The 23,492-nt window shown below is 57.6% G+C and overlaps 2 protein-coding genes across 11 annotated transcripts in view; one reads left to right on the top strand and one right to left on the bottom strand.

Moving 5' to 3' along the window:
* Nucleotides 1–970: 970 nt before the first annotated feature.
* On the bottom strand, nucleotides 971–6,673 carry TRAPPC2L (trafficking protein particle complex subunit 2L). Of its 5 annotated transcripts, none has more exons than XM_004058140.4 (5): nucleotides 6,501–6,673; nucleotides 4,893–5,065; nucleotides 3,930–4,017; nucleotides 3,708–3,787; nucleotides 2,534–2,735 (listed from the first exon to the last, which is right to left on the bottom strand). In XM_004058140.4, the coding sequence occupies exons 1-5, from the start codon at nucleotides 6,606–6,608 to the stop codon at nucleotides 2,687–2,689; spliced, it is 498 nt and encodes a 165-aa protein (XP_004058188.2). In that variant the 5' UTR covers nucleotides 6,609–6,673; the 3' UTR covers nucleotides 2,534–2,686. The 5 variants fall into 5 exon arrangements, with proteins under 5 accessions (XP_018867895.1, XP_004058188.2, XP_018867894.2 ...); XM_019012349.4 differs by having other exon boundaries at nucleotides 2,534–2,732; nucleotides 6,501–6,672; XM_055364514.2 differs by having other exon boundaries at nucleotides 3,673–3,787; nucleotides 6,501–6,651.
* Nucleotides 6,674–6,686: 13 nt separating this feature from the next.
* Nucleotides 6,687–23,492, top strand: part of GALNS (galactosamine (N-acetyl)-6-sulfatase) — a 44,336-nt gene continuing 27,530 nt past the window's right edge. For 2 of the 6 annotated variants that reach the window (XR_008672380.2, XM_063700392.1), the window contains exons 1-4: nucleotides 6,720–6,926; nucleotides 21,187–21,310; nucleotides 22,045–22,119; nucleotides 23,019–23,121. Coding sequence is in view for 4 of the 6 variants with exons in the window: in XM_063700392.1 (XP_063556462.1) it covers nucleotides 6,807–6,926; nucleotides 21,187–21,310; nucleotides 22,045–22,119; nucleotides 23,019–23,121 (422 nt within the window). In the remaining 2 variants the exon portion in view is untranslated. Of the gene's footprint in view, nucleotides 6,927–20,348; nucleotides 20,662–21,186; nucleotides 21,311–22,044; nucleotides 22,120–23,018; nucleotides 23,122–23,492 lie in introns of those variants that run through there. The other 4 variants (XM_031006644.3, XM_031006645.3, XM_055364513.2 and 1 more) reach the window with 4 other exon arrangements.

The following is a 23,492-nucleotide window of genomic DNA, read 5'->3' as shown; positions in this document are numbered from 1 at the left end:
GATCTGCCCTGATCTGCCTGAGGTCCACTCTGGGGCCCCTGGGCACTGTGGTCTGTGAGCTGCTCTGCCCAGGCCTCTGCTGGTTTGCCAGGGAGTCTGGCTTCAGGGTGGGCTTGAAGGGGCTGTCCCAGTGTCAGAGTGAGAGCCAGGCGCAGCCCAGAAGGGAGGTCCAGCTGCCCAGGGCGGGTCCTGGTGCGGACTGCTCACAGCTGGGGGCTGCAGGAGAGACCTGGGGCACGCACAGCCCTTTGCAGATGGCAGCCCCTGCCCGCTCAGTACCCAGGCCCAGGGTCCAGCCCTCAGTGAGGGGTTGCTGCCGGCCTCGATGTGGGTGTCACGCCCATGGGTTTGTCGGGTCCCTGGCGGTGTTCTAGCCCATGTCGCAGGCTAGTTCCTGTCCATCTTCAGCCTTCTGTGTGGCCACTGCAAGGAGACAGCGGAGTGAGCCTGGCGAGTCCCTCCTTTCTTGTGGACTTAAGGCCTGAGCAGGCCAAGGTGGAGGAAGAGCTGGGGGAACCCCTCGGCGTGGCACTTACAGGTGATGAGACCCCGCGCCATGACCTGCGGAGGCTTTTGTGGCTGCGTCGAGAAAGCAGATGCTCTGGCTGGCTCAGATGGGCAACTAAGAACAGGCCCCTCTTCCCTGGTCTGCAGAAGGAAAGAGGCAGTATCGCTGCTGCCTGAAGGGGAGGAGGGCTGCCCCACGTGGTGTCCAGCAGAAGTCACCTGGGGTCAAGGAAGGAGTGGGTAGGTGGGCTGTGGCCCTCCATGAGGCCAGCCCCACGGTGGAGACAGCGTGAAGCTGGCACGTGACAGCTCTGCTGTCAGATCAGAGGTGAGCAGATGACTTCTGTTCCCTTGGGCTTAAAATGGGGATGCTGCCTAACAAGGCTTGTGAAAACTCCCTCATGCAAAAAGTACTTACAGGTGGGTCTGGCTGCACCTAACAGAAAACCCAAAAATCAGTGGCTTAAACCAGAGAGGGGTGCATTTATTTTCTCACATTAAAAAAAAGCTGAACTTAAGTAGTCCGGGCCTGGTACGTCAGCAAAGGCTCAGGGTCCTTCCCGCGTTCTGCGTCAGCAAAGGCCCAGGGTCCTTCCTGTGTTCTGCTCCACTGTCCTTAGGGTGTGACTCTTTCCTCACGCTCTCAGGACAGCTGTCCCAGCACCAGCCATCACATCCATGTTCCAGGCAGGAAGAAGGCAAAGGGGAAGGGTCCTGCACGTGGCAGCTGAGTCCCCTTCACAGGAGCTTCCCTGCAAGTCTCTCCCAGCACCACCCACCTCCACACCACAGCTACACAGCCCGGGCTGCAAGGGAGCCCAGGACATGGCTCTCGTCTGCCGGCTATTGGAACTGGGCAGAGGCACCGGGGTTCTGTTAGTAGGGAGGAAAGAGAATGGACGCTGGGTTAGCAACTTGCAGAGTCCCCACCACAGCCAGGACTCGGGCAGGAGTAATCCCCACTAAAAGGCAAAGATTTCATGCCAGGCTGCAATGGGGAGGTGCTTGGGCTGGGGTCCCACCTTCTAACAAACATGAGGCTCTTGTTAAAGATTTAACCTTGTGAGGGTGGCCTGTGGCCCACATGCACCCAGATCAGCTGCCTGGTGTGCCTCGGCCCATTCCAGGACTTCCAATTCACCCCGGGGCGGGGGAGGCCTGGGGCATGCAGTTTTCCCACACTCCTTGCTGATTTTTTCTTCTATAATTTCTAAAATTAACACTGTGCTTGCTAGATGGGATGAAAAGGCAAATATGTATCGAGAAAGTTCCCCTCCCTAGGTCCTGCCCCAGGCTGACCCCCCCACTTACAGCCTTTCCTGCTGCAAGGGCTTCTGGGGTCCTCAAGGTCCTTGAGAAACTCTCCAGTCCTGGACCAGTGCTGGAACCAACTCCGGGGGGGTCCCCTCAGCGGGCTGAGCCTTGACTGCTGGACCCCAAGGACGCCGGCGGCACTGATGCCACTATGGGCTTGGCCGCTGCCCTGGGTGGTAGTCAGCCATGTCGTCAAGCGACACAGCACCCAACCCCCTCAGCACCAACAGGCAGGAGGGGGCGCCTCAAGTCTGTGCTCCAAGGTTTAGGACCAGGGCTGCAGCTGAGCCAACGCCACGGGGCCACGAGGCTTCCCAGGTTTCACAAGGGCTCCTTTTAAGGCCGGGCTGAATCCAGACATTGAGCCAGATGCAAAGAATGGAGGCCAAGTCCAGAAAGAGGAGGGCCCTCCCCTGTGGGAAGCCACGCCGGCTCCCCTTGTGCCCCTAGATCCTAGGCTGGTTCTGGGCTCAGGAGGCCGCCCCCTCCAGACCAACCCACCTGTTCAGCCAGTGGGTGACCCACATGGTCACAGCTCCTGCAGGCTCAGGAACTCTTGGCTCCAGGCACCCCTGACTCTGCCTCTTTGGGACAACTGGGGACAGGCTACCTGCGCCATCTGATCCCAAACCTCTGCCCACACCCCAGAAAGTCCTTAGTTGAATTCTTCTTAGTTAACTCCTTGGCTGACACGGAAGGAAAAAGCCAAATCTCATCTCACAAGACCTTTAGTTGAGAGAACATGCACAGCTGCCTGCCCTGAAAGCCCCGGGCGTCCCATTCAGGAAGAGGCGACCAGAACAGACCGATGGCCCCACCACAGTCGCGCGCGGGCTCCTCTGCGATGGCTGGCAGCACAGCTCACTCAGCACACCTGTATCATCATCGACGTCACCATGTTATCAAAGGCCCTGCTAAGAGAAACAGACCCACTCAGAGGAAAGCCAGGCCCTCCACCCCTCTGCTCAGAGACGGGCCGGGCAGCAGGGCTCCGTCCACAGGATGCTCGGGGCCTTCTCCAGGGTCCAGAAATGTGAACTCCGCTGAGAGGCCAGGACAGGAGTCCCACCCCACCGGGCACTGAGAACGCATCTGCTGCCTCCAAGTTCCCTGTGCAGCCTCCCAAGGCCCCAGGAAGGGGTGGAGGAGGGAGCAGCATGGGCAGGCAGGGCGGTGGTGTGGCAAGGACGGCCCTGTGCAGCCCAGGAGGCAAGACTGTGGACATTCGCCTGCCTGCTCCCATCTGGGACCAGGATGGCCCCAAGACAGTGTCCTGGTGGAGGGAAGGGCCAGGCTTGGGTCACTGCAGCGTCCTCTTCCCTGCCAACCACAAGGAATTATGTCTTGGAGCTGGGGACTCACTGGAAGCAAGTCTGGAGTGTGGGCATGGACCCCACATTTCCCTCATGATCTTCAAAAGTTAAATCTGTTTACTTTGTGGACTATTCGGAAGACGCCTGCAAACCAGGTTCCTGACTGTTCAAATTCAACATAAAAGATCAGGTAGCTACAAAAGGACGTGTGATCCCTGAAAGTCACTGCCCATGTGCTTGGCCCTGAGTCCTGCAGGTGCCCCAGATACCCACTGGGCACACCTGGGAAGCCAAATGGGCAAGCTCCACTCCCCACACCACACACACTCTATCCACTTTATGCGCTGGAGATCTGTGTAAGAGTTGGTGTGGAGAAACAGGGCTTTGTGGCTTTAAAACCTCTGCCCTAGGGGGATGGTGCTCATAGCTTAAAAAGATCTTTCCTCCCTTATTTTCCAAATGGTTGCATTTTGGCAACCAAAATGGCAAGGCATGTCCTACAGAAAGAAGGTGGCAAGACACAGAAAGTAAGGCCCACCTGGACTGGACGCAGACACAGAAAGTAGGGCCCACCTGGACTGGATGCGGTCCCCCGGGTTGTAGAAGGGGTTGCACATCACGTCCGTGTAGGAGTTGTGTAGCTTCCGGAACATCTGAAAAAGACCCAGCAAACCGTGACCTTGCCACATACACACAGCCACTGCCAGATTCTTAGTTTCTCAGCATTTCAAAACAAAGTCAAAAAGGAAAAACAAAACACCCACTCGGGCATGGCCTTCTAACTCCCTGACTTACGCTGCGAATTTCGTTGTCTCGAAGGGCTGTGTTGGAGGAATCTACCACCATGACAAACTTCACCTTGGAGTTGGTGACGTAGCCGTATCTGCACAGCTGGTTAGGGAAGGCACTCGTAACACAGGGACTGCCGGCGAAGGGCCCTCTGTGGGCCCTCACTTTGGAGAAACGTGGCAACCTTGAATCACAGGAAATGCCCAGGCTGGGCTGGTCCTGCAGTGACCGTGCTGGGTACAAGCCTAAATACTTTGCTAGGGCGACGTCTGGTGTTTGCAGGAGAAGCAAAGAGCAGGCAGCCAAGCCTTACCCAGTTCACACTCCAGGAGCCGAACCACCTAGACTCTGAGTCTGTCTGTCTGGAACACCTCACCCTCTTTATGAATCAATGCCTGGCCCAGAAAGTTAACTGCAAAACCAGAGGCTTCATGAACAAGGCGGATCCCCTCTCTAGAGGCCACATTATTTTGTAAAATAGTGGCTACTAGCAAATGTCACCATGGACAAGCTACATTATTACTTTTGGGAAGGTCTCTGAACTCCATGGCCTCAAGTGATTTGTCCCAAGGGACTAGACAAGTGTCTAGTGACGTACGAGGCAAGGCCTAACGAAATAAATGAAACCGTTATTCCCTGCTCAAAGGTGGTGGCTCCCCCTGAAAAGCACAGAAAGAAATCCTTGCAGGTACAAAGCAGAAGTGTCCCAGTTTCTCTGCAAACCAGACAACGGACACGTGCAAACCAAAACATTCTACGGGGAATTCTAGCCTTGCTTTTCCCAAATGGCTCTTCCAATGAAAGAGAAGAGTTAGAGACCTTCATTCACCTCAGGCTACCCTAATTCCCTGGCTGGCTAAAAACTCTCACCTCTTTATTTTTCTTCTAAAAGGTTTCAAGTTATCTGATCCTAAAGTACATCTTGCAACTGTAGGTCCTCCCTGACACACACCCTGCCCTGAAAGATACACCTTGTAGTCCTCCGTGGGGTAGAGCAGGCCCAGGTACAGCTCCCTCTGGTCGACCAGGGCCTTCCCCATTGCGGAGATCTTCTCATCCACCACGTCCAGAGATGTGTGCACCATGTAGTGGAACTTCAGCTCGTTCTCCGTAGGGGTGCTACGAATGTAGAGGGGGTAATTCTGCAAGAAAGGATGATGGCGACTGAAAGGACAAGACTCCACCCAGCGCACACCAGCTCTGAACTACGCTGCAGAGCCGTGACCTGCACCCACCCGGGGAACGCATTCCCATGCTCTAAGGCCCACCGCTTCATTCTCCATGCCGCAGTGGGCACTGCCTTCAGGGGATCCCATCTAACCTAAGGAGATTTATGTGTTGTTTGCAAAGCAGCAGCAGTAGGCTGGGCAGAAAAGAAAAAATGAATCAGAAAAATGGGCCTGAGCACAGCCTGCAGATCAAGCCTGGCACCTGGGCAGGCCTCTCACCTTCTCCTGGAGGCCACTCTGCCTCCGCCCACCTCTAACTCTGCATGGCTCACCCAAATACAGCACCCTAAATACTGGCTTTTCTTCACCTTGACAGTCACCCTTTTACTAAACCCTTCAAGCCTCAGCTCAAATTCCCTTCATCTCTGCATTTCTGACCATTGGAAGCCCAGAATTAACAGCTTCTTTCTTGGTCTTTCACACACCACCATTTACCCTGTGTCTGTTCAGCACTGGGTCCTGCAGAAATACAGTGAACAAGAGTGCTCGCTACCCTCGTGGGGAGTGATACCTAGTCAATAAACCCACAAACAAGCAAATGATCATCTTGGCCAAGAGGGAAGCCCATGAGCAGCTTAGCAGCAGCCACCGCCCAGCAGGGAGCGGTCTCGAGTCTGGTCTCGGGAGACCCTGGCTAGGAAATGAAGGCTCCGTGCAGCAGGAGCGTGTGGGCAGCCACCCAGCTCAGTCTTAGCCTTCAGAAAATGCTTTCCAGTTGAAATGTATGTGGGCCAGTAAAGAGGATGGGAGCTGGGGAGAGGTGTTCCGCGTGCAAAGGCCCAGAGGCGAGAGGGCAGAGCATGTCCAGGGAGCTGCAGAATTGTTTGGTTGGAGCGGAGGGTGCCAAGGGTTATGGGGGGAAAGGATCCCAGAGCAGGTTATTCAGATAGCATCCTAAGGCAACGAGAAGCCACTACAGAGGTCTCAGGCAGAGGCGTGACAGGATCCCATTTGTTTTTAACTCGGCTCCGGGGAGACTGGCAGGAGGGCCGGGGCCGCCGTCCGCGGGGAACCAACGCTGGACGGGAGAACGGGCAGAACCTGCTGAGGACGGAGGACGGAGGTAGTGCCCGGGACCACCTAGGTTTCTGGTGGGTCCTGGCGGGGAGGAGACCTGGTGCGCCGAGGGGTGCGTTCAGCAGCGGGACGGGCGAGCGCGGAACTGGGGTCTCAGTCAGGCTCTGCCTGGCGGCTCGTCCACCGCGAAGCCCCTGACCGCTGGAGCTCCGCGAAGGCCTCCTCCAGATCCCATTTCCTAAGGTGCCTTCTAGGCCCAGGGAAGAAGTAGAAAGAAAGCGGAGAGGCGAGGATGGTGCGAGCCCGGATGCCCCACGCCGCGCGTACGCACCTCCTTGGCAATCACCGCGATGCACACCGCCATCTTGGGAGGCCCGGCGCCAGGCACCGCGTCACGTGACCCGCCGCTGGTCACGCGGCCTCCCAAGCCCCGCCCCATCCGCACGCAGCTGGTTCAGGCCCCGCCCTGCGGGTCACGAGGCAGTCCAGGCCCCGCCTCCCGTCCCTCCGCGGACTCTGGCCCCGCCCCGCGAGTCACGTGGCCGTCCAGGCCCCGCCCCGCAGCCCAGCCGGAAGGGCCGGCGGACGCTCGCTAGGTCGGCTCGCTGGCCTGGGCTCCGCGGCTCCCGTGGTTGCCATGGTGGCGGTTGTCGCGGCGACGAGGTGGTGGCGGCTGTTGCTGGTGCTCAGCGCCGCGGGGTTGGGGGCCTCGGGCGCCCCGCAGCCCCCCAACATCCTGCTCCTGCTCATGGACGACGTGAGTGCGGGCGGTGGGATGGAGCAGGGCCGGGGTGGGGCGGGGTCGTGGTGGGGGGCGGGGAGGGGAGGGGCGGATGGAGGGAGGAGCGAGGAGGGGGAAGGGCGGGCGGGGTGGGGGGAGAGGTGAGGGGAGGCCCCCTGGGGAAGCGGGGAGGCCCTGCGCGGGGAGGAGGAGGGGAAGGGGGATATCCCCGTGGGGGGAGGGGAAGGTCCCGCGCGGGGAGGAGGAGGGGAAAGGGGAAGGGGGGGTATCCCCGTGCGGGGAGGGGGAGGCCCCGCGGGGAGTGGCAGCGGGGTCCAGGCGTGGGGTCTCGGCGGTCACGGATCACCACACGCGCTGCCACTGTGCTGCATGACCGGGACAGCGTCCTCCCTGGCAGGTGGGTGGCCGGCGTGCTACCGGGCCCTGCCTCCCCCGTCTGACCTTTCCCGCCCTCTACTCTTGGGAAAGGTGGGCGCGCAGCGTGGCCTTCCCAAAGGGAGGAAGAGGCTGCTCCTGCCGCCCTGCCTGAGAGCTGCGTCGCCCTGGGAATCACTTCCGCCACCTCGGGCCGCCGGGTCCCCCCGCTGGGCTCCAGTCTTACCTGACGGCTGTCTCTGTCCCCTGGAGAATGTTGAGCGAAGGTCAGGTGTCCCTGAGGTCTGAAGAACTGAAAGGCTGGAATGTCTCCTGGTGGGCAAGTGCGGGGTCAGGGGTCACAGAGCCGGCCTGGAGGCCTCCTTCCCTAACTCCTTGTGGGAGCCACCTGGAGACTCAGGAATGAGTCTGCCTGGGGCATGGGTCACCGTGCAGGACCCCACACACACCTGGGTTGAAACCCTGCTGTCTCCAAGCTTGGGGGTCACTTCCATTCTTGAACCTCAGCTGCCTCTCCTGGGGGGTTACACCTGTCCCGCTGTGCTCACGTTGTGTGTGAGGACTGGGACGACACCGAGTGCCAGACTATTTTGGGCCGTCGGTGTCGCTCAGCCCCTGTGTGCTGGCTCCAGACCAGCAGAGACCCTGACAGGGGCCTTCAGACCCACCTGTGCTGACCAATGGGGGCCACAGGCCACACGCAAGGGCTGGGCAGTCGTGGCTGTCGGAATTGGAAGATGCTGGTAGTGTAAAATACAGAGATTTAAAAGACTTGGTGAAAGAAAAATAATGTAAAATATCTCACTTAACAATTTTATTAAATTAATGGTTTTTTAGCATAAAGATATACTTGAAAAGACAACAGATACCACCCATAATTTCCCCACCCAGGGGTGACAGCCGACAGTCCTGGGCAGCTGCTTTTCCATCTCATATGTCTTATTTGTGTGCAGTGACTGCTTTCCAGAGCACGCTCTCCAGCACCCAGGGGTCCGTGTCCTGACAGCAGTAGCCGGGCCTTTCTCTGCACTGAGTGGTATCTCCCTCCTAAAGATACTTTGCTTCAGAATTTCATCCTTTCACTTTTTAAGTTCCTCTGGGCCAGTGTAGATACTTTGTTTCAGAATTTCTTCTTTTCATTGTGTAACTCCCTCTGGGCCAGCATAGCTTCGCTGGGTGAGCTGGGCTCTGCAGGTGAAGCCTCCCTGTTAAGTTTCTGCCTTTCCTGACTTTCTCAGAGGACAGAAGGCTGAGGCGGGGCAGCTCATGAATAATTTTTTATGTTGAAGACTTGTCGAAATAATATTTTGGTTATGTTGGGTTAAATAAAATATAAAGTTAGTCTGTATTTCACCTACTTCTGCTTTTCTAACGTGGCTCCCAGTAAATATGGAATTGCATGTGGACTCACCCTATGTTTCCATAGGACAGCAAGGGTTCAGGCCGTGCAGGGTGGAGGGGTGGAGTGTGGCCACCGGGGCACATGTGGGGGAGGGTGACGGGAAGCCCCGCCCACCTGGGCACCTGTTCTGTGGCCTCCACTGTGTGGCTTGTGGGGTCGTTTGGCAGCTGACGCCTAAAGAACCCCAGAGGAGCTCTGTCCTGGCCGGTGGGTGTACTTGTAAGGACTTTCTGATGCAGACAGCAGAAAATGAAGTCGAAGTGACAAACAAAAGTGGGAATTCCCTGGCTCTCCTGACTCGACAGACCAGGGCTGCCCGGCGAGTTTCCCCTTTCGTGGCTCTGCTGCCTCTGAACTGGCTACATCCTCACTCAGCCTGTGATGGTACTAGGCAACTCCAAGTCACCCCTGCAGTCAGCAGACCCAGTGGGAGGTTGGCTCTGCCCCTGTGTCATGTTAGCCTGATGTGGGTCTCAGCCCTGTGCCAAGCATACTGGGGGAGGGGCGCATGCTGACCTGTCCAGCCCAGGCCTCGGAGCCTCGGGCCTACCCCAGAAGGGAGACTGCCCCTGATCATCTCATCTGCCTGGACCCAGCAGAGAGGGGGTTCCCTGAAGGGCCCATGGTGCAGCTGCCAGGACAGGGCAGGGATGCTGGCAGGTGAGAGCCACAGAAGCTCACAGTGGAGCCCCAAGGTGCCCTGACGTGGCCCAGGGTGCAATGGGGTCCTCACAGGCTGTCTTTTCTCCTTGGAGTCCGGGGCTTCCTCCGCAGCCCTGTCCACACCTCTTCCTGCACTGCAGACCAGTTGTTTCTGCTAGGGCACTGGCATCTGAACCTGCAGCAGGTCATTCGGGCTCTGGCATGACATGGGATGGCTTGGTGACCCACAGCTCTGGGCCCAGCACCACTTGAGGACGAGTGTGCGTGTCTCAAGTTCAGATTTTGGAGCATGGCCCTCCAGGGACCGGCTGCCTCCAGCCCTGTCTCCCCCTATCCAGTCCTCTGTGGCTGGGCAGTGGGGGGCCTGGACCCCCCTTTCGTCTAAGCAAGTGCAGTTTCAGAAAAGGGGTGTCCCCAAAACTAGCTTATTGCACCCCTCATGGCCAGAAGCCACTCTCCAACTGGTCACACTGACCCAGAGAACCACTGCCCCCAGAGTCGGGACCAGAATGGGAAGCTGGGACTCAGGGGTGAGAGCAGCTGGCAGGAGCCCCCACCTGTCCAGGGGGAGCTGAGCTGGGCAAGGACGGGTCCACCTGCACTCCCCAGGGCTGCCCTGCCCTGGCCTTTCACTGACCCACGGTCCAGCATGGCCTGGCTTTGTAGCACCCTGGGCACCTGCTGTGTGAGCGAGGAAACCTGCATGGCCCACTCAGCTCTCCAGGGCTTCTGGGGCCTTGGAGACAGATGAGACCCAGTGACAAGTTCCACTCCGGCCCACACACAGCTCCTGCCTCCCAGGGCGAGCAGCACTCTGTGTCTCCACTCCTTGTTTGGAAAATAGGGTTAAGGAGGGTCAGCCCTGACCACAGAGGAATTGGAGAGTCAGGGCCGCCCAGGCCAGCTCCTGTTGCCACAGCAGCCTCGTCGAGCCACCAGAGTCCGGGGAGGGTTGCTCGGCGCCCCTCGTTTGAAACAGACAAGCACTGGCCTGCTCGTCTTCATGATAATCCCGTAGCAACCAGTAGGAATGGAAACTGTGTTTCTTGAAACTCTGAAATTCTGAAGGATACTGATCCATGGCTCACAGCTGTGCTCGCTGAACGTGGACAATCATTTGGGAGCTTTTAGGCCTTTTTTTTTTTTTTTTGAGATGGAGTCTCACTCTGTCACCCAGGCTGCAGTGCAGTGGTGTGATCTCAGCTCACTGCAACCTCCGTCTCCCAGGTTCAAGCAATTCTCCTGCCTCAGCCTCCCGAGTAGCTGGGACTACAGGCTCCCACCACCGTGCCCAGCTAATTTTTGTATTTCTAGTGGAGACGGGGTTTCACCATATTGGCCAGTCTGGCCTCAAACTCCTGACCTCAGGTGATCTGCCTGCCTCAGCCTCCCAAAGTGCTGGGATTACAGGCATGAGCCACCGCACCCAGCCAGGACTTTTTTTTGAGACAAGGTCTGGCTCTGTCACCCAGGCTGGAGTGCAGTAGCTCGATCACAGCTCACTGCAGCCTCAAACTACTGGGCTCAAGCAATTTTCCTGCCTCAGCCTCCTGAGTAGCTGGGATTATAGCCGCCCATCACCACGCTTGGCTAATTAATTTGATCTTCTATCACTGATACCCTTTCTTCCACTAGATCGAATCGGCTACTGAAGCTTGTGCACGTGTCACATAGTTCTCGTGCCATGGTTTTCAGCTCCATCAGGTCATCTAGGGTCTTCTGTACACTGTTTATTCTAGTTAGCCATTCGTCTCATCTTTTTTCAAGGTTTTTAGCTTCCTTGCCATGGATTCAAACATCTTCCTCTAGTTCGGAGAAGTTTGTTATTACCGACTTTCTGAAGCCTACTTCTGTCAGCTCATCAAAGTCATTCTCTGTCCAGCTTTGTTCCCTTGCTGGCGAGGAGCTGCGATCCTTTGGAGGAGAAGAGGTGCTCTGGTTTTTAGAATTTTCAGCTTTTCTGCTCTGGTTTCTCCCCATCTTTGTGGTTTTATCTGCCTTTGGTCTTTGATGCTGGTGGCCTACAGATGGGGTTTTGGCGTAGATGTCCTTTTTGTTGATGTTGATGCTATTCCTTTCTGTTTGTTAATTTTCCTTATAAGAGTCAGGTCCCTCAGCTGCAGGTCTGTTGGAGTTTGCTGAAGGTCCACTCCAGACCCTGTTTGCCTGGGTATCACCAGTGGAGGCTGCAGAACAGCAAATATGGCAGAATAGTAAATATTGCCGCCTGATCCTTCTTCTGGAAGCTTTGTCCCAGAGGGGCACATCCCTGTATGAGGTGTCGGTCGGCCCCTAATGGGAAGTATCTCCCAGTTAGGCGACACGGGGGTCAGGGACCCACTTGAGGAGGCAATGTGTCCGTTCTCAGAGCTCAAACACTGTGCTGGGAGCACCACTGCTCTCTTCAGAGCTGTCAGACAGGGACGTTTAAGTCTGCCGAAGTTTCTGCTGCCTTTTGTTCAGCTATTCCCTGCTCCTAGAGATGGGGTCTACAGAGGCAGCAGGCTTTGCAGGGCTGCGGTGGGGTCTGCCCAGTTCAAGCTTCCCCGCCGCTTTGTTTACCTACTCAAGCCTCAGCAATGGCGGACGCCCTTCCCCAGGCAGGCTGCCGCCTCGCAGGTGGATCTCAGACTGCTGTGCTAGCAGTGAGCAAGGCTCCGTGGGCACGGGACACTCTGAGCCAGGCCCGGGATATAATCTCCTGGTGTGTCGTTTGCTAAGACCGTTGGAAAAGCGCAGTATTTGGGCGGGAGTGTCCTGATTTTCCAGGTGCAGTCTGTCACGGCTTCCCTTGGCTAGGAAAGGGAAATCCCCCAGCCCCTTGCACTTCCTGGGTGAGGCGATGCCCCACCCTGCTTCGGCTCACCCTCAATGGGCTGCACTCACTGTCCAACCAGTCCCAGTAGGATGAACCAGGCACCTCAGTTGGAAATGCAGAAATCACCGTCTTCTGCGTCAGTCACGCTGGGAGCTGCAGACCCGAGCTGTTCCTTTTCAGCCATGCTGGAACGGAATCCCCACACCCGGCTAATTAAAAAAAAAGTTTTTTTAGTGACAGTGTCTGTCTGTGAGACCCAGGTTGGTCTTAACTTCCTGAGCTCAAGTGATCCTCCCTCCTCAGCCTCCCAAAGTGTTGGGATAACAAACATGAACCACTGTATCCAGCCCTTTTGGGACTTTTAAGGGAGAGAAGAAAGGTGGTTCCTGCCCGTGGTGCCCTGTGGGGGTTTTAGATGTTCAATGGTAACCTGCTCACTCTGCAGGGAGGCTGTCCACACCTGCTTTTCATAGCCAAGAAAGGCGCCGATAAATAATGAAAGAACGGGGTCAGCAGATGAGAGCTGGCCCAGTAGCCTGGGACGCTGTCCTCAGAAGGCCCACTTGTGGGACGTTGCCCTCAGCTGGTCAGAAGGCACATGTGTGGGAGGTTTTTGCCCTCGGCTGGCGTCTGGGAACAGGAGGTCCCCCCGCTGTTCGCTGATATGAGCAGCTCACCTTGCCACACTGTTTTTGCACATGCCACGATTTATGCCCAGCACCCTCCTTCTGGGCATCAAGAGTCTCGGCACATGCCAGGCAGAGGCGGCCGCACCGCCAGCCCAGGCAAAAGCCCTGGGAACTGAGTCTCGCACAGCTTCCCCGTCAGCATCCGGCACCTGTGCTCGCAGCCCGAGCGTCCCGTGTGGCTCCGCCTGGGGAGGGTTCCACGCTGCGGCTGGTCTCCCCGGCCCCGCCCGCACCTTCTCCCCTGGCTGATGCCCTCCCCGTTGTAAATCATGGCAGTGAGTGGGACTGTCGCTGAGACCTGGGACTCCTCCCAGCGAGAGTGCTCCCTTGCGGTATCTTCTGAGTCAGTGGTGAGCGTGGAGCCCACTCCCTCAAGCCCTGGGACTCCTCCCCGCAGTATTTTCTGGTGAGTGATGAGCGTGGAGCCCACTCCCTTTACAGCATTTTCTGCCGCATCCATTCATGTTATTTGTGGCCTGGAACAGGTAGGAGGATGACCCAGGTGAGCACAGGCAGACCCGGACGCAGCTCTGCTGACTGCTGACCTTCTGGGGGAGGCCAGACCCGCCTCGGGAAGCCTCAGGACGCAGCCTGCAGGGAGGGTCGGGCACATGGCACCCAGTATTCAGATGTGCGGCCTCACTCCCAGCCCGAAGGGAGCCCAGCAGTGGTCCTGGGCATAGGCAGACAGCGTAACGGGCGAAACATACTGCTCCCTCCCATCCCAGGCCTTGTGCCCCCGGCCCACCTGCCATTCTGTACTCTCCCACCTGGACTGGAGACAGCAGGAAGTGCAGAAGCCACCTGAGAGGATGAATCTGCACTCGAGGAGGTGGAGGGCAAGGAGCTTTGGGCGTGTGTGGCCAGTCCCCCTCAGGCTGGCCTCAGGGAGCTGCACCGTCCCGGCCTGTACTGCAGGTTTCTGCTACCTCAGCGGGATGCACCTCACCCTGACATGGGCACATTCGCCCACTGTGACTAGGTGCCACTGAGCCCAAGGTCCCTTCTCAGCCCATGAGCAGCTCTGCGGGCGTCCTGCCCCCTGTCCTCCCACCTCCCTTTCTTCCTCATCAGCTTCAGGGGACACCTCTCTCTAGGTCCTCCTTTTATTCCAGCCTCCATTGTCCTCAGAAAAGCCATTTCAGTGACTTCAAAATAAACCATCTCAGGCTGGGCATGGTGGCTCACATCTGGGATCTCAGCACTTTGGGAGGTGGAGGCGGGTGGACTGCTTGAGCTCAGTTCACTCAAGACTGGCCTGGGCAATGTGGCAAAACTCCATCTCTATCAAAAATACAAAAAAGTTGGCCTGACACGGTGGTTCACACCTGTAATCCCAGCACTTTGGGAGGCTGAGGCAGGTGGATCACCTGAGGTCAGGAATTCAAGACCAGCCTGGCCAACACGGTGAAACCCCATCTCTATAAAAAAATACAAAAATTAGGTGAGCTTGGTGCTGGGCGCCTGTAATTCCAGCTACTCAGGAGGCTGAGGCAGGCGAATTGCTTGAACCCAAGAGCCGGAGGTTGCAGTGAGCCGAGACCACGCCACTGTACTCCAGCCTGGATGACAGAGTGAGACTCCATCTCAAAAAAAAAATAATAATAATTAACTGGGCATGGTGGCATGTGCCTGTAGTCCCAGCTACTCAGGAGGCTGAGGCGGGAGGATCACCTGAGCCCAGAAGGCAGAGTTTGCAGTGAGCCAAGATTGCGCCACTGTACTTCAGCCTGTTTGTCAGAGTGAGACCCTGTCTCAAAAAAATAAATAAACCATCTCAAAAGGGACCCAAAGTTAAAAGGGCCAAACAGAATTGTGTCCCATGAGACGTGGAGGGACTTTGAGAGGAAACATCCCAGACCTGGCCCAGCTCTGGGACTCCACACGTCAGGAGGGGCCAAGGCGAGGAGCGGCCACCCTGCCAAGCTGAGCCTTACAGGCAGGGGCCATGTAGCCTGCTGTCCTCCGGGGAAATTGATCATTGCATCCAGACAAAGACCAAGGTGTGACCATGCAGACCTGGATGTCCAGCCACCCACGTGCACCCAGAGCGGCCCACTGTCCTCCCGCGGTCCCCGGGGCCCAGCGCCCATCCCTCCAGCAGCTGTTCCCAGTCAGCACGCTGCCACAGCCGCCCCGGTGAGGGCTTCCCCTCTGTTCAGACCCCCATCACTTCACACGGGCCCCGAGGCTGCTGCTGCTTTGACTTACCAGGACCCAGCGAGTCAAACGCCCACCAGCCCCGACCCAGCAGTGTCAGGGGAGCCCCTGGTCCATCTGCAGAAAACCAGGGTGCCCGCACTTCCCTTTTTTTTTTTTTTTTTGAGACGGAGTCTCGCTGTCACCCAGGCTGTCCTGCCTCAGCCTCCCGAGTAGCTGGGACCACAGGCGCCTGCAACCACGCCTGGCTAATTTTTTGTATTTTTGGTGGAGATGGTGTTTCACTGTGTTAGCAAGGACGGTCTCAATCTCCTGACCACCTCGCGATCCACCTGCCTCGGCCTCCCAAAGTGCTGGGATTACAGGTGTGAGCCACCGCGCCCGGCCCTTCATTCTTTCATAGCCGCTTTGCTGAGATGGAATTCACTGGTGAAAGTGTGCGGGTCATTCTCAGAGTCGTCCTGCCACCACACATCGTCACATCATCTTTGTCACCACGGAAGGAAGCCCCAGACCTCATGGGGGTCACTCCCTTGTGCTCCCCGGAGCCCCTGGCCGACCCGCTCCCCTTTCTGTCTCTAAGGATCTGCCTTTTCTGACGTGTCAGGTGAATGGAATCTTACGGCTCGTGGGCCTTGTGTCTATTTTCCCCTCACACAGGGTTTTGGGGCTTCACACACACAGCCTGTGTGAGGACTCCATTCCTTTTCGTGGCTGAGTCATGGTCCACTGTGTGGAGGGACCACGTGTGGCTGAGGCTTCCATCCATGGATGGGCATCCGGGTGTTTCCAGCTCGGCTGCCGGGGAGCGAGCCGCTGTGGGTGTTGCTTCATGCACAGGTTTCTGCGTGGACACACTTTTCAGTTCTGTTGGGCGTGTACCAGGGAGGCGCCGCCAGGCGGCGTGGCCACCCTGCGTGGTGCTGCCAGACCTCTCACCAGGTGCTGCATGTCACGTTCTTACGTGGTGTGTGAAGGCTCCACTTTCCAGTGAGTTCACTTTTAATGTTTTATTTTGTTTGGTAAAAATCAGCCTTAGACAATCAGCGATCAGACTCTGATCCCTGTCGTGGTGAACTGTGGAGAGACCAAAGTGAGCCTCTCTCTGGTTCTTGGAGCACCAGGGCCCATGGAGCCTGTCTTGGGGTCGTTTGAAATGGTGGAAACTTTACAAGGGCCCGATGGGGAGGTGAGCCCCACTCGGCCTCCTCAAGGTCCCTGCCGTCCATGCAGGTGGCAGTCCTACTCTGTGGGTGAGTCCTGGAGCCACTTGTGACAGGAGGAGGCTGGATGGGGTGAATTTGGAGAAAAGTGGCAGGTTTTTGTTTTTTATTTTTTTGAGACGGGGTTCTCTGTCTGTTACCTAGGCTGGAGTGCCGTGGCGTGATCTCAGCTCACTGCAACCTCCGCCTCCTGAGCTCAGGGGATTATCCTGCCTCAGCCTCCCAAGTAGCTGGGATTACAGGTGCGTGCCACCATGCCTGGCTAATTTTTTGATTTTTTATAGAGATGGGGTCTCACCTTGTTGCCCAGGCTGGTCAATGAGAGAGAAAAGTATTTCAGAGACTTAAAAAAAGAACCATCGGTGGTCTCCAGTGCGCTTCAGAGCTGCGGGTGGAGCTGTTTGCATTCCTCCTGAAGGCTTTGGCTGCCAGACATGGCTGGGGTGCAGACACTTGCTTTACTAAGAGGTTTTCCCTCCCTGCCGTCCAGGTGTGTCCACAGGTGTCCACACGACCAGGTGTCGTTAATGTCTTTTCACACTAAGTGGGCTTCTCAGTAACGCCCTGGCCACACCCCCATCTCACCCATCCCAGGAGCCTCCTGGGACCACACACAGGGGTCGGGAGCTTAAAAGAATAGAAACACGGCCAGGCACGGTGCTCACACCTGTAATCCCAGCACTTTGGGAGGCCGAGGCAGGCGGATCACCGGAGATCAGGAGTTCGAGACCAGCCTGGCCAACGTGGCGAAACCCCGTCTCTACTAAAAATACAAAAACTAGCTGAGCGTGATGGAGGGCGCCTATAATCCCAGCGACTTGGGAGGCTGAGGCAGGAGTAATCGCTTGAACCCGAGAGGCAAAGGTTGCCGTGAGCCGAGATCGTGTCCTCCAGCCTGGGCGACAACAGCAAGACTTCGTCTCAAAAAAAAAAAAAAAAACACACCAGAAACGCATTCTGTCTCGGTCTGGAGGCCGGAAGTCTGAGATCAAGGTGTGGGCAGGACCTCACTCCCTCGGAAACCTGCAAGGGACCTCTTGCCCCTGCAGCTTCTGGTGGCCCCCAGCCGTCCGGAGCCCACGGCTGTGTGTCTCCCGCCTCTGACCCCATTGCCGCACAGCCACCTTCGCCCTGTCTCCTATAAGGACTGCAGTGTGTGGGATGAGGGTCCACCCCCATGTTAATGACCTCATCTTACTGAATCGTATCTGCGGCAACCCTGTTTCTAAGGTCACATGCTGAGCTACACTGGGGCCAAGATTTCAGCATAACTTTTGGGGATACAGCTCCACCCATTAACACAGATGAACTGTGATTTATTTAACCAAATTTCTGTTCCCAGTATCTCAACCACAATTTTAAATTGGCATAATGGGTTATACATAGCTGTAATTATTTTCTTAGGATAAACTCCTACAAGTGGAATTGCTGGGCCATGATCTTTTGTTTGTTTGTTTGTTTAGTGAGAGTGTCTCACCCTGTTGCCCAGGCTGGAGTGCTGTGGTGTGATCATGGCTCACTGCAGCCTCAACCTCCTGGCCTCAAGTGATCCTCCTACCTCAGCCTCCTGAGTAGTTGGGACCACAGGTGCACACCACCACACTTGGCTATTTTTTTTTTTTAGAGATGGAGTCTTGCTGTGTTGTCCAGGCTGGTCTCGAACTCCTGGCTTTAAGTGATCCTCTCGTGCCTTTTTTTTTTTTTTTTGAGACGGAGTCTTGCTCTGTCACCCAGGCTGGAGTGCGGTGGCACAATCTCGGCTCACTGCAAGCTCCGCCTCCTGGGTTGAAGCGATTCTCCTGCCTCAGCCTCCCAAGTAGCTGGTACAGGTGCCCGCCACCATGCCCAGCTAATTCTTGTGTTTTTAGTAGAGACGGGGTTTCATCATATTGGCCAGGCTGGTCTCGAACTCCTAACCTTGTGATCCGCCTACCTCAGCCTCCCAAAGTACTAGGATTACAGGCGTGAGCCGCCGCACCCAGCCCCATGATTGCCTTTCAAGATAGGGTAGCTGCACTTTCACTAAGACAGAGATTGGCCAACTCCAGCCCATGGGTCAAATGTGAACCACCTGCTGGGTTTTGTTGTTGTGGTTTTGGGACAGAGTCTCGCTCTGTTACCCAGGCTGGAGTGCAGTGGTGCAATCTTGGCTCACTGCAACCTCCGCCTCCCAGGTTCAAGCGATTCTCCTGCCGGCTACTATACTCCGAGTAGCCGGGACTACAGGTGCCCACCACCATGCCTGGCTAATTTTTTGTATTTTTAGTAGAGATGGGGTTTCACCGTGTTAGCCAGGGTGGTCTCTGTCTCCTGACCTGGTGATCCACCCGCCTCGGCCTCCCACAGTGCTGGGATTACAGCCGTGAGCCACTGAGCCCGGCCCACCACCTGCCGTTTTTTAAACCCATAAGCCAGGGATGGGTTTTATAATTTTAAATTGTTCAAAAAACCAAAAGAATAATATTTTGTGACATGAAAAATTATATGCAATTCAGATGTTGATGAATAAAGTTTTATTGGCACAGAGCGTGCACATCTGCTTGCATGCTGGCTTGTGGCAGGGCTGAGGGGCTGTGACAGCCCCATATGGCCTACAAAGCTGAAAGGATTTGCTGTGAGGCCCTTTACATAATGCATTTGCTGATGCAAGCTCTAAATATCCATATTTGCATTCAGATTGGTTTCAGAAATAAATATGCGTTGAATGCAGCTGGGCCTGTGAACGTGGTGGCTGAATTCAGCTGGGCCTGTGAACTTGGTCGTTGTGTTTAGAATGTGTTCTTTCCCAGGTGTTGTGTGTTTGTGCTGCCGAAGCTGCTGAAGGTGGCCTGTAGAGGGCAGGGGCCCAGGCAGGCACAGTCACTTCTCTGGTGTCTTGGTTGGTGCTTGGAGCACCTCAGGAGGGAATATGTCCTTAGGGAAGGAAGACAGGCCGGGCAGAGGGGCCTCGGAGTGTTGGCTTCTACCAGGCTCCTGCTGAGGTGGGCACTCAGGGAGACGGCTGGAGGATCCGAGGAGAGCCAAAGCCCCAGGCGGTGCCCTCCCCTTCTCCTTCTAGAGCAAAGTCCTGGCCCACTGCCTGTTTAAAAGCACTTTTTTTCAACAATACACACTGTAAAGTTTGAGGAATTTTTCCGTGAACACCGCCGCTGCCACTCACCTCCGGAGTTTGCCAGGGGCATTTGCTGTGCTGGTGCCATCACACCTGGCATCACCCCGGCCTCCTGGCATCACCCCAGCCTCCGTGCTTCCTGCCCTGTGCTCACCCGTCCTCCTGCTTGGGGTTTTTATTGTAAAATACACAGAACGTAAAATTGACCATGACAGCCACCTTAACGTGCACCACTCGGGCACAGTACATTCACAGCGTGGTGCCTCCATCCCTTCTACCTGCTTCCAAACAGTCCATCCCAAGAAGAAACCGGTACTCATCAGCAGGCCCTCCCCAGCACCCAGCCCCAGCCCCAGCAGCCACTCAGCCGCCTCCTGCCTTTGCGGACCGGCCTGTTCCGGAGGCTTAATGAGCAAATCACAGCCTGTGTGGCCCTTGTGTCTGCTTCCTTCCCTCACGTGAAGCTTTCCAGGGCCGTGCACGGTGTGGGGTGCCCTTCCTTTCGATGGCTGGATAGTGTGCCGCGGTACGTGCGTGAGTTTCCCGAGACATAACACGTTACCACAGGCCGGGTGGCCTCAGACAGCGGAAATGGATTCTTGCCGGATTCTGGAGGCCAGAAGTGCAAAATCAAGGTGTCAGCCGGGCCCCTCCCCCTGAGGCTCTCCAGGAAGGTCCTTACTGTCCCCTGGCTGGTGGCTGCGTCACTCCAGTCTCGGCCTCGGCCTTCACCCGGCATCTCTACTGCACGTCTGCGTCTCTAAGGGCCCAGTCATAGGATTGAGGGCCCACCCTGGCCCAGCGTGACCTCATCTTAGCTCACTACATCTGCAGAGACCCTACTTCCAAATGCGGCCACACCCACGTAGTACACGCGGGCTGCGCTTTGTCGTCTGCCGATGGGCGCTCAGGATGCTCCTGCCTTTTGGCCACTGAGTCGCGCTGCCCTGGACGCTCGTATGCAGGTCTGCGTGTGGACATAAGTTTCAGTCTCTTGGGTGTACAGCTAGGAGTGGAGTTGCAGCGTGGAACTGCAGGGTCACACGATAACTGGGCTTCTGGGGGACAGTTACCAGTTGACTCTGACATCTAGATTTGTACAGACATACGAGGGCCTGTGTATTTATGTTGAAAATAGATGCACGTGTTTAGAGGCCAGCTCCTGCGAGCATGCAGATGCTGATGTCAGGCTGGGAGGAGGCAGACGGACAAATACCCCACATGAAGACCAAGCAGAAGTGGAGGCGAAAGCCAGCGTGGGCTGACCGTGGAGCGGCCCCATCGTGCACGCACGCAGGCGATGCTGGGGTTTGGGCTGACCGTGGAGCGGCCCCATCGTGCACGCACGCAGGCGATGCTGGGGTTTGGGCTGACCGTGGAGCGGCCCCATCGTGCACGCACGCAGGCGATGCTGGGGTTTGGGCTGACCGTGGAGCGGCCCCATCGTGCACGCACGCAGGCGATGCTGGGGTTTGGGCTGACCGTGGAGCGGCCCCATCGTGCACGCACGCAGGCGATGCTGGGGTTTGGGCTGACCGTGGAGCGGCCCCATCGTGCACGCACGCAGGCGATGCTGGGGTTTGGGCTGACTGTGGAGCGGCCCCATCGTGCACGCACGCAGGCGATGCTGGGGTTTGGGCTGACTGTGGAGCGGCCCCATTGTGCACGCACGCAGGCGATGCTGGGGTTTGGCCGAGCTCTGCCGCTGGCTGGGGAACAGGGTGGCACTGGCTCCCACGGTCCCCAACACACTCTTGGCACCATGGGCAGCTCCCCAGGCCAGAAGCACCTGCAGAAGGCGCTCATTCCTCCTCCCCGTGCTCTTCCCTGCAGATGGGATGGGGCGACCTCGGGGTGTATGGAGAGCCCTCCAGAGAGACCCCGAATTTGGACCGGATGGCTGCAGAAGGGATGCTTTTCCCAAACTTCTATTCTGCCAACCCTCTGTGCTCGCCATGTAAGTCAGCGGGGCCCTCGCCCCCAGGAAGGGGTGAGCCCAGCAGGCCGAGGCCTCCCGGGTCCTTCCAGCCCTGACTCTGGGCGGCTGCATCGACCTTGTCTATTCCTACTACTGCAGGGAGGGTGGCAGGAGCGCTCAGGCCTTTCTCATCAAGTCCCAGCCCGGCTCCGTGCCATGTGGGGTGCGGCACCTGCTGGGTTTTCAGGGTCGAAGTTGCAGTATTGTTGGTGGCTGCTGTTCTCTGTTTCCCAGAGTCGAGTGCTGTGGCCGCCTGGGGAGAGGTGCTGCAGTGTGGCTCCGTCTCAGGGTACCTGGGAAGCAGGAGTCCCACTCCCTCCCTCCCTGGGGAGAGTCTCTCCTGCTGGAGACAGAAACATGGTGTTGATCATGAGGAAGAGGGGAAGGCAGGGCACGGGGCTGGTGCTCGAGGATGGGGGCACGTGGACCTGCACGCCCAGTGGGTGTCCCAGGAGCCTGCGAAAGGAGGCGGGGTCTTGGGGACAACGCTGAGCTGCAGGGCCCAAGGGCCACGCGTCCTTCAGTGCAGTGGGTGCTGTGCCCCACCCAGGTGGTGGAGACGCTAACGGGGATTGACAGGCGTGGCAGCCCCTTGTAAACCTGCGCGTGCCTCGTCTGTCACGCGTCTGTCTACTCGGTGGGGCTCTTGTTGACACCCGGGGTCTGAGCCACACCCTTCTCATCCAGTTTCTGTTTCTGTCACCTCCACATAGCGAGGGCGGCACTGCTCACAGGACGGCTACCCATCCGCAATGGCTTCTACACCACCAATGCCCATGCCAGAAACGGTAGGTTGCCCGCTGCCTCCAGGGACACCCTTGGGGTGCAGGGTTGGGCAGGTGGGGTACCGGTGGTGCCCAGGTCTCCGGACTTGGGTGGCAAGCTGCAGGTGGGGTACCGGTGGTGCCCGGGTCTCCGGACTCGGGTGGCAAGCTGCAGGTGGGGTACCGGTGGTGCCTGGGTCTCCGGACTCGGGTGGCAAGCTGCAGGTGGGGTACCGGTGGTGCCCGGGTCTCCGGGACTCGGGTGGAAATGCAGGCTCCCCTAGCTGGCTTCCTTCTCTGCCCTGGCCCAGCGGGGACTGAGCGGAGGGTTCCCAGTCTGGCCTAAGGAGCTGAGCTGGCACCCCCACCCCAGAAGCTCCCACTCCCCAGGCGGATGAGCCGCACACCCACAGGGAGGCCGGGGCTGTGGCATCAGTGGCAGTTCTGGAATGTTCTGGAATCGCTGTGCTCGAGGGGTTTAGATGGGCTCCCCAGGGGCATCTCACAGGGGAAGTGGGATTTCCAGTGACATTTGAGGAAAGGGAAGGACGGGGAGGCAGGGTGGGGCAGTGCAGCATCACGTGGCATATTCCAGAGACCCCTGGAGACCAGGCAGGTGGGAGGCTGGCCTGAGAGGCAGGGTGGGGCCTGAGGGTGGGCAGGAGGCCCAAGGAAGGCGCTGGGGGGCACGGAGTCTGCCCCGTCCCCACCCTCTGGTGATGGCACTGGCTCTGAGTGGTGCCTGGAAAAATCCTGGGAAGTGCCATGCCCTGTGGACGCGCAGCCCCCAGGCACAGCCTTTGACCCCGAGGGGACGGTGTCCTGTTAGGATGTGTGGACGCAGCCCCCAGTGTCCTGTTAGGATGGGGTTGGTGGCAGCTTCTCGCGGTCTCCTCGGGGCTCACCCAGCACTGCTCTTCCAGCCTACACACCGCAGGAGATCGTGGGCGGCATCCCAGACTCGGAGCAGCTCCTGCCGGAGCTTCTGAAGAAGGCCGGCTACGTCAGCAAGATTGTCGGCAAGTGGTAAGTCTCCCGGCCACGCCTGCCCAGGCGTCCTGCTCCACCCACTTCCTGGCCTTGGTTCCAGGGGACATGGCCACAAGCTTCCAAATGAGGAGGGTGTCTTGGGTGGGAAACGGAAGCTGATTCTGGGTGTGTTCAGGTGTCTCCAGCGTCCCTGTGCAGGCCAGCATGACCTTGCCAGCAGGATCTCAGGTCACCAGGCTGGTCCCACAGCCGCGAGTATCCTGCGGCATCAGACTCCGCAGGCCTGTCACCGTCGTCCCTCGAGTCACAGCCCCTAGCACCCGCCACCACTGCCCCCCGGCTGCCTCCTGCCACGTCGTCCTTGGAGGGGCCACGTCATTACACACAGGAGCCATGGCGGAGGAGCT

This window comes from Gorilla gorilla, chromosome 18, assembly GCF_029281585.2.
Source record: "Gorilla gorilla gorilla isolate KB3781 chromosome 18, NHGRI_mGorGor1-v2.1_pri, whole genome shotgun sequence".
NCBI lineage: Eukaryota > Metazoa > Chordata > Mammalia > Primates > Hominidae > Gorilla > Gorilla gorilla.
Note: the sequence above shows the minus strand (reverse complement) of the source record. Positions and strands in the feature narration are given on the sequence as shown.

Excerpts from the sequence above, each read along its gene's own strand:
- TRAPPC2L (XM_055364514.2), bottom strand. The coding sequence starts at position 6,608 with ATGGGGCGGGGCTTGGGAGGCCGCGTGACCAGCGGCGGGTCACGTGAC. Across the intron at positions 5,066-6,500 it reads TCGCGGTGATTGCCAAGGAG|AATTACCCCCTCTACATTCG; the intron begins GTGCGTACGCGC and ends CCTTTCTTGCAG. Across the intron at positions 2,736-3,672 it reads TGTGTCTGCGTCCAGTCCAG|CAGGGCCTTTGATAACATGG; the intron begins GTGGGCCTTACT and ends TGTTTCTCTTAG.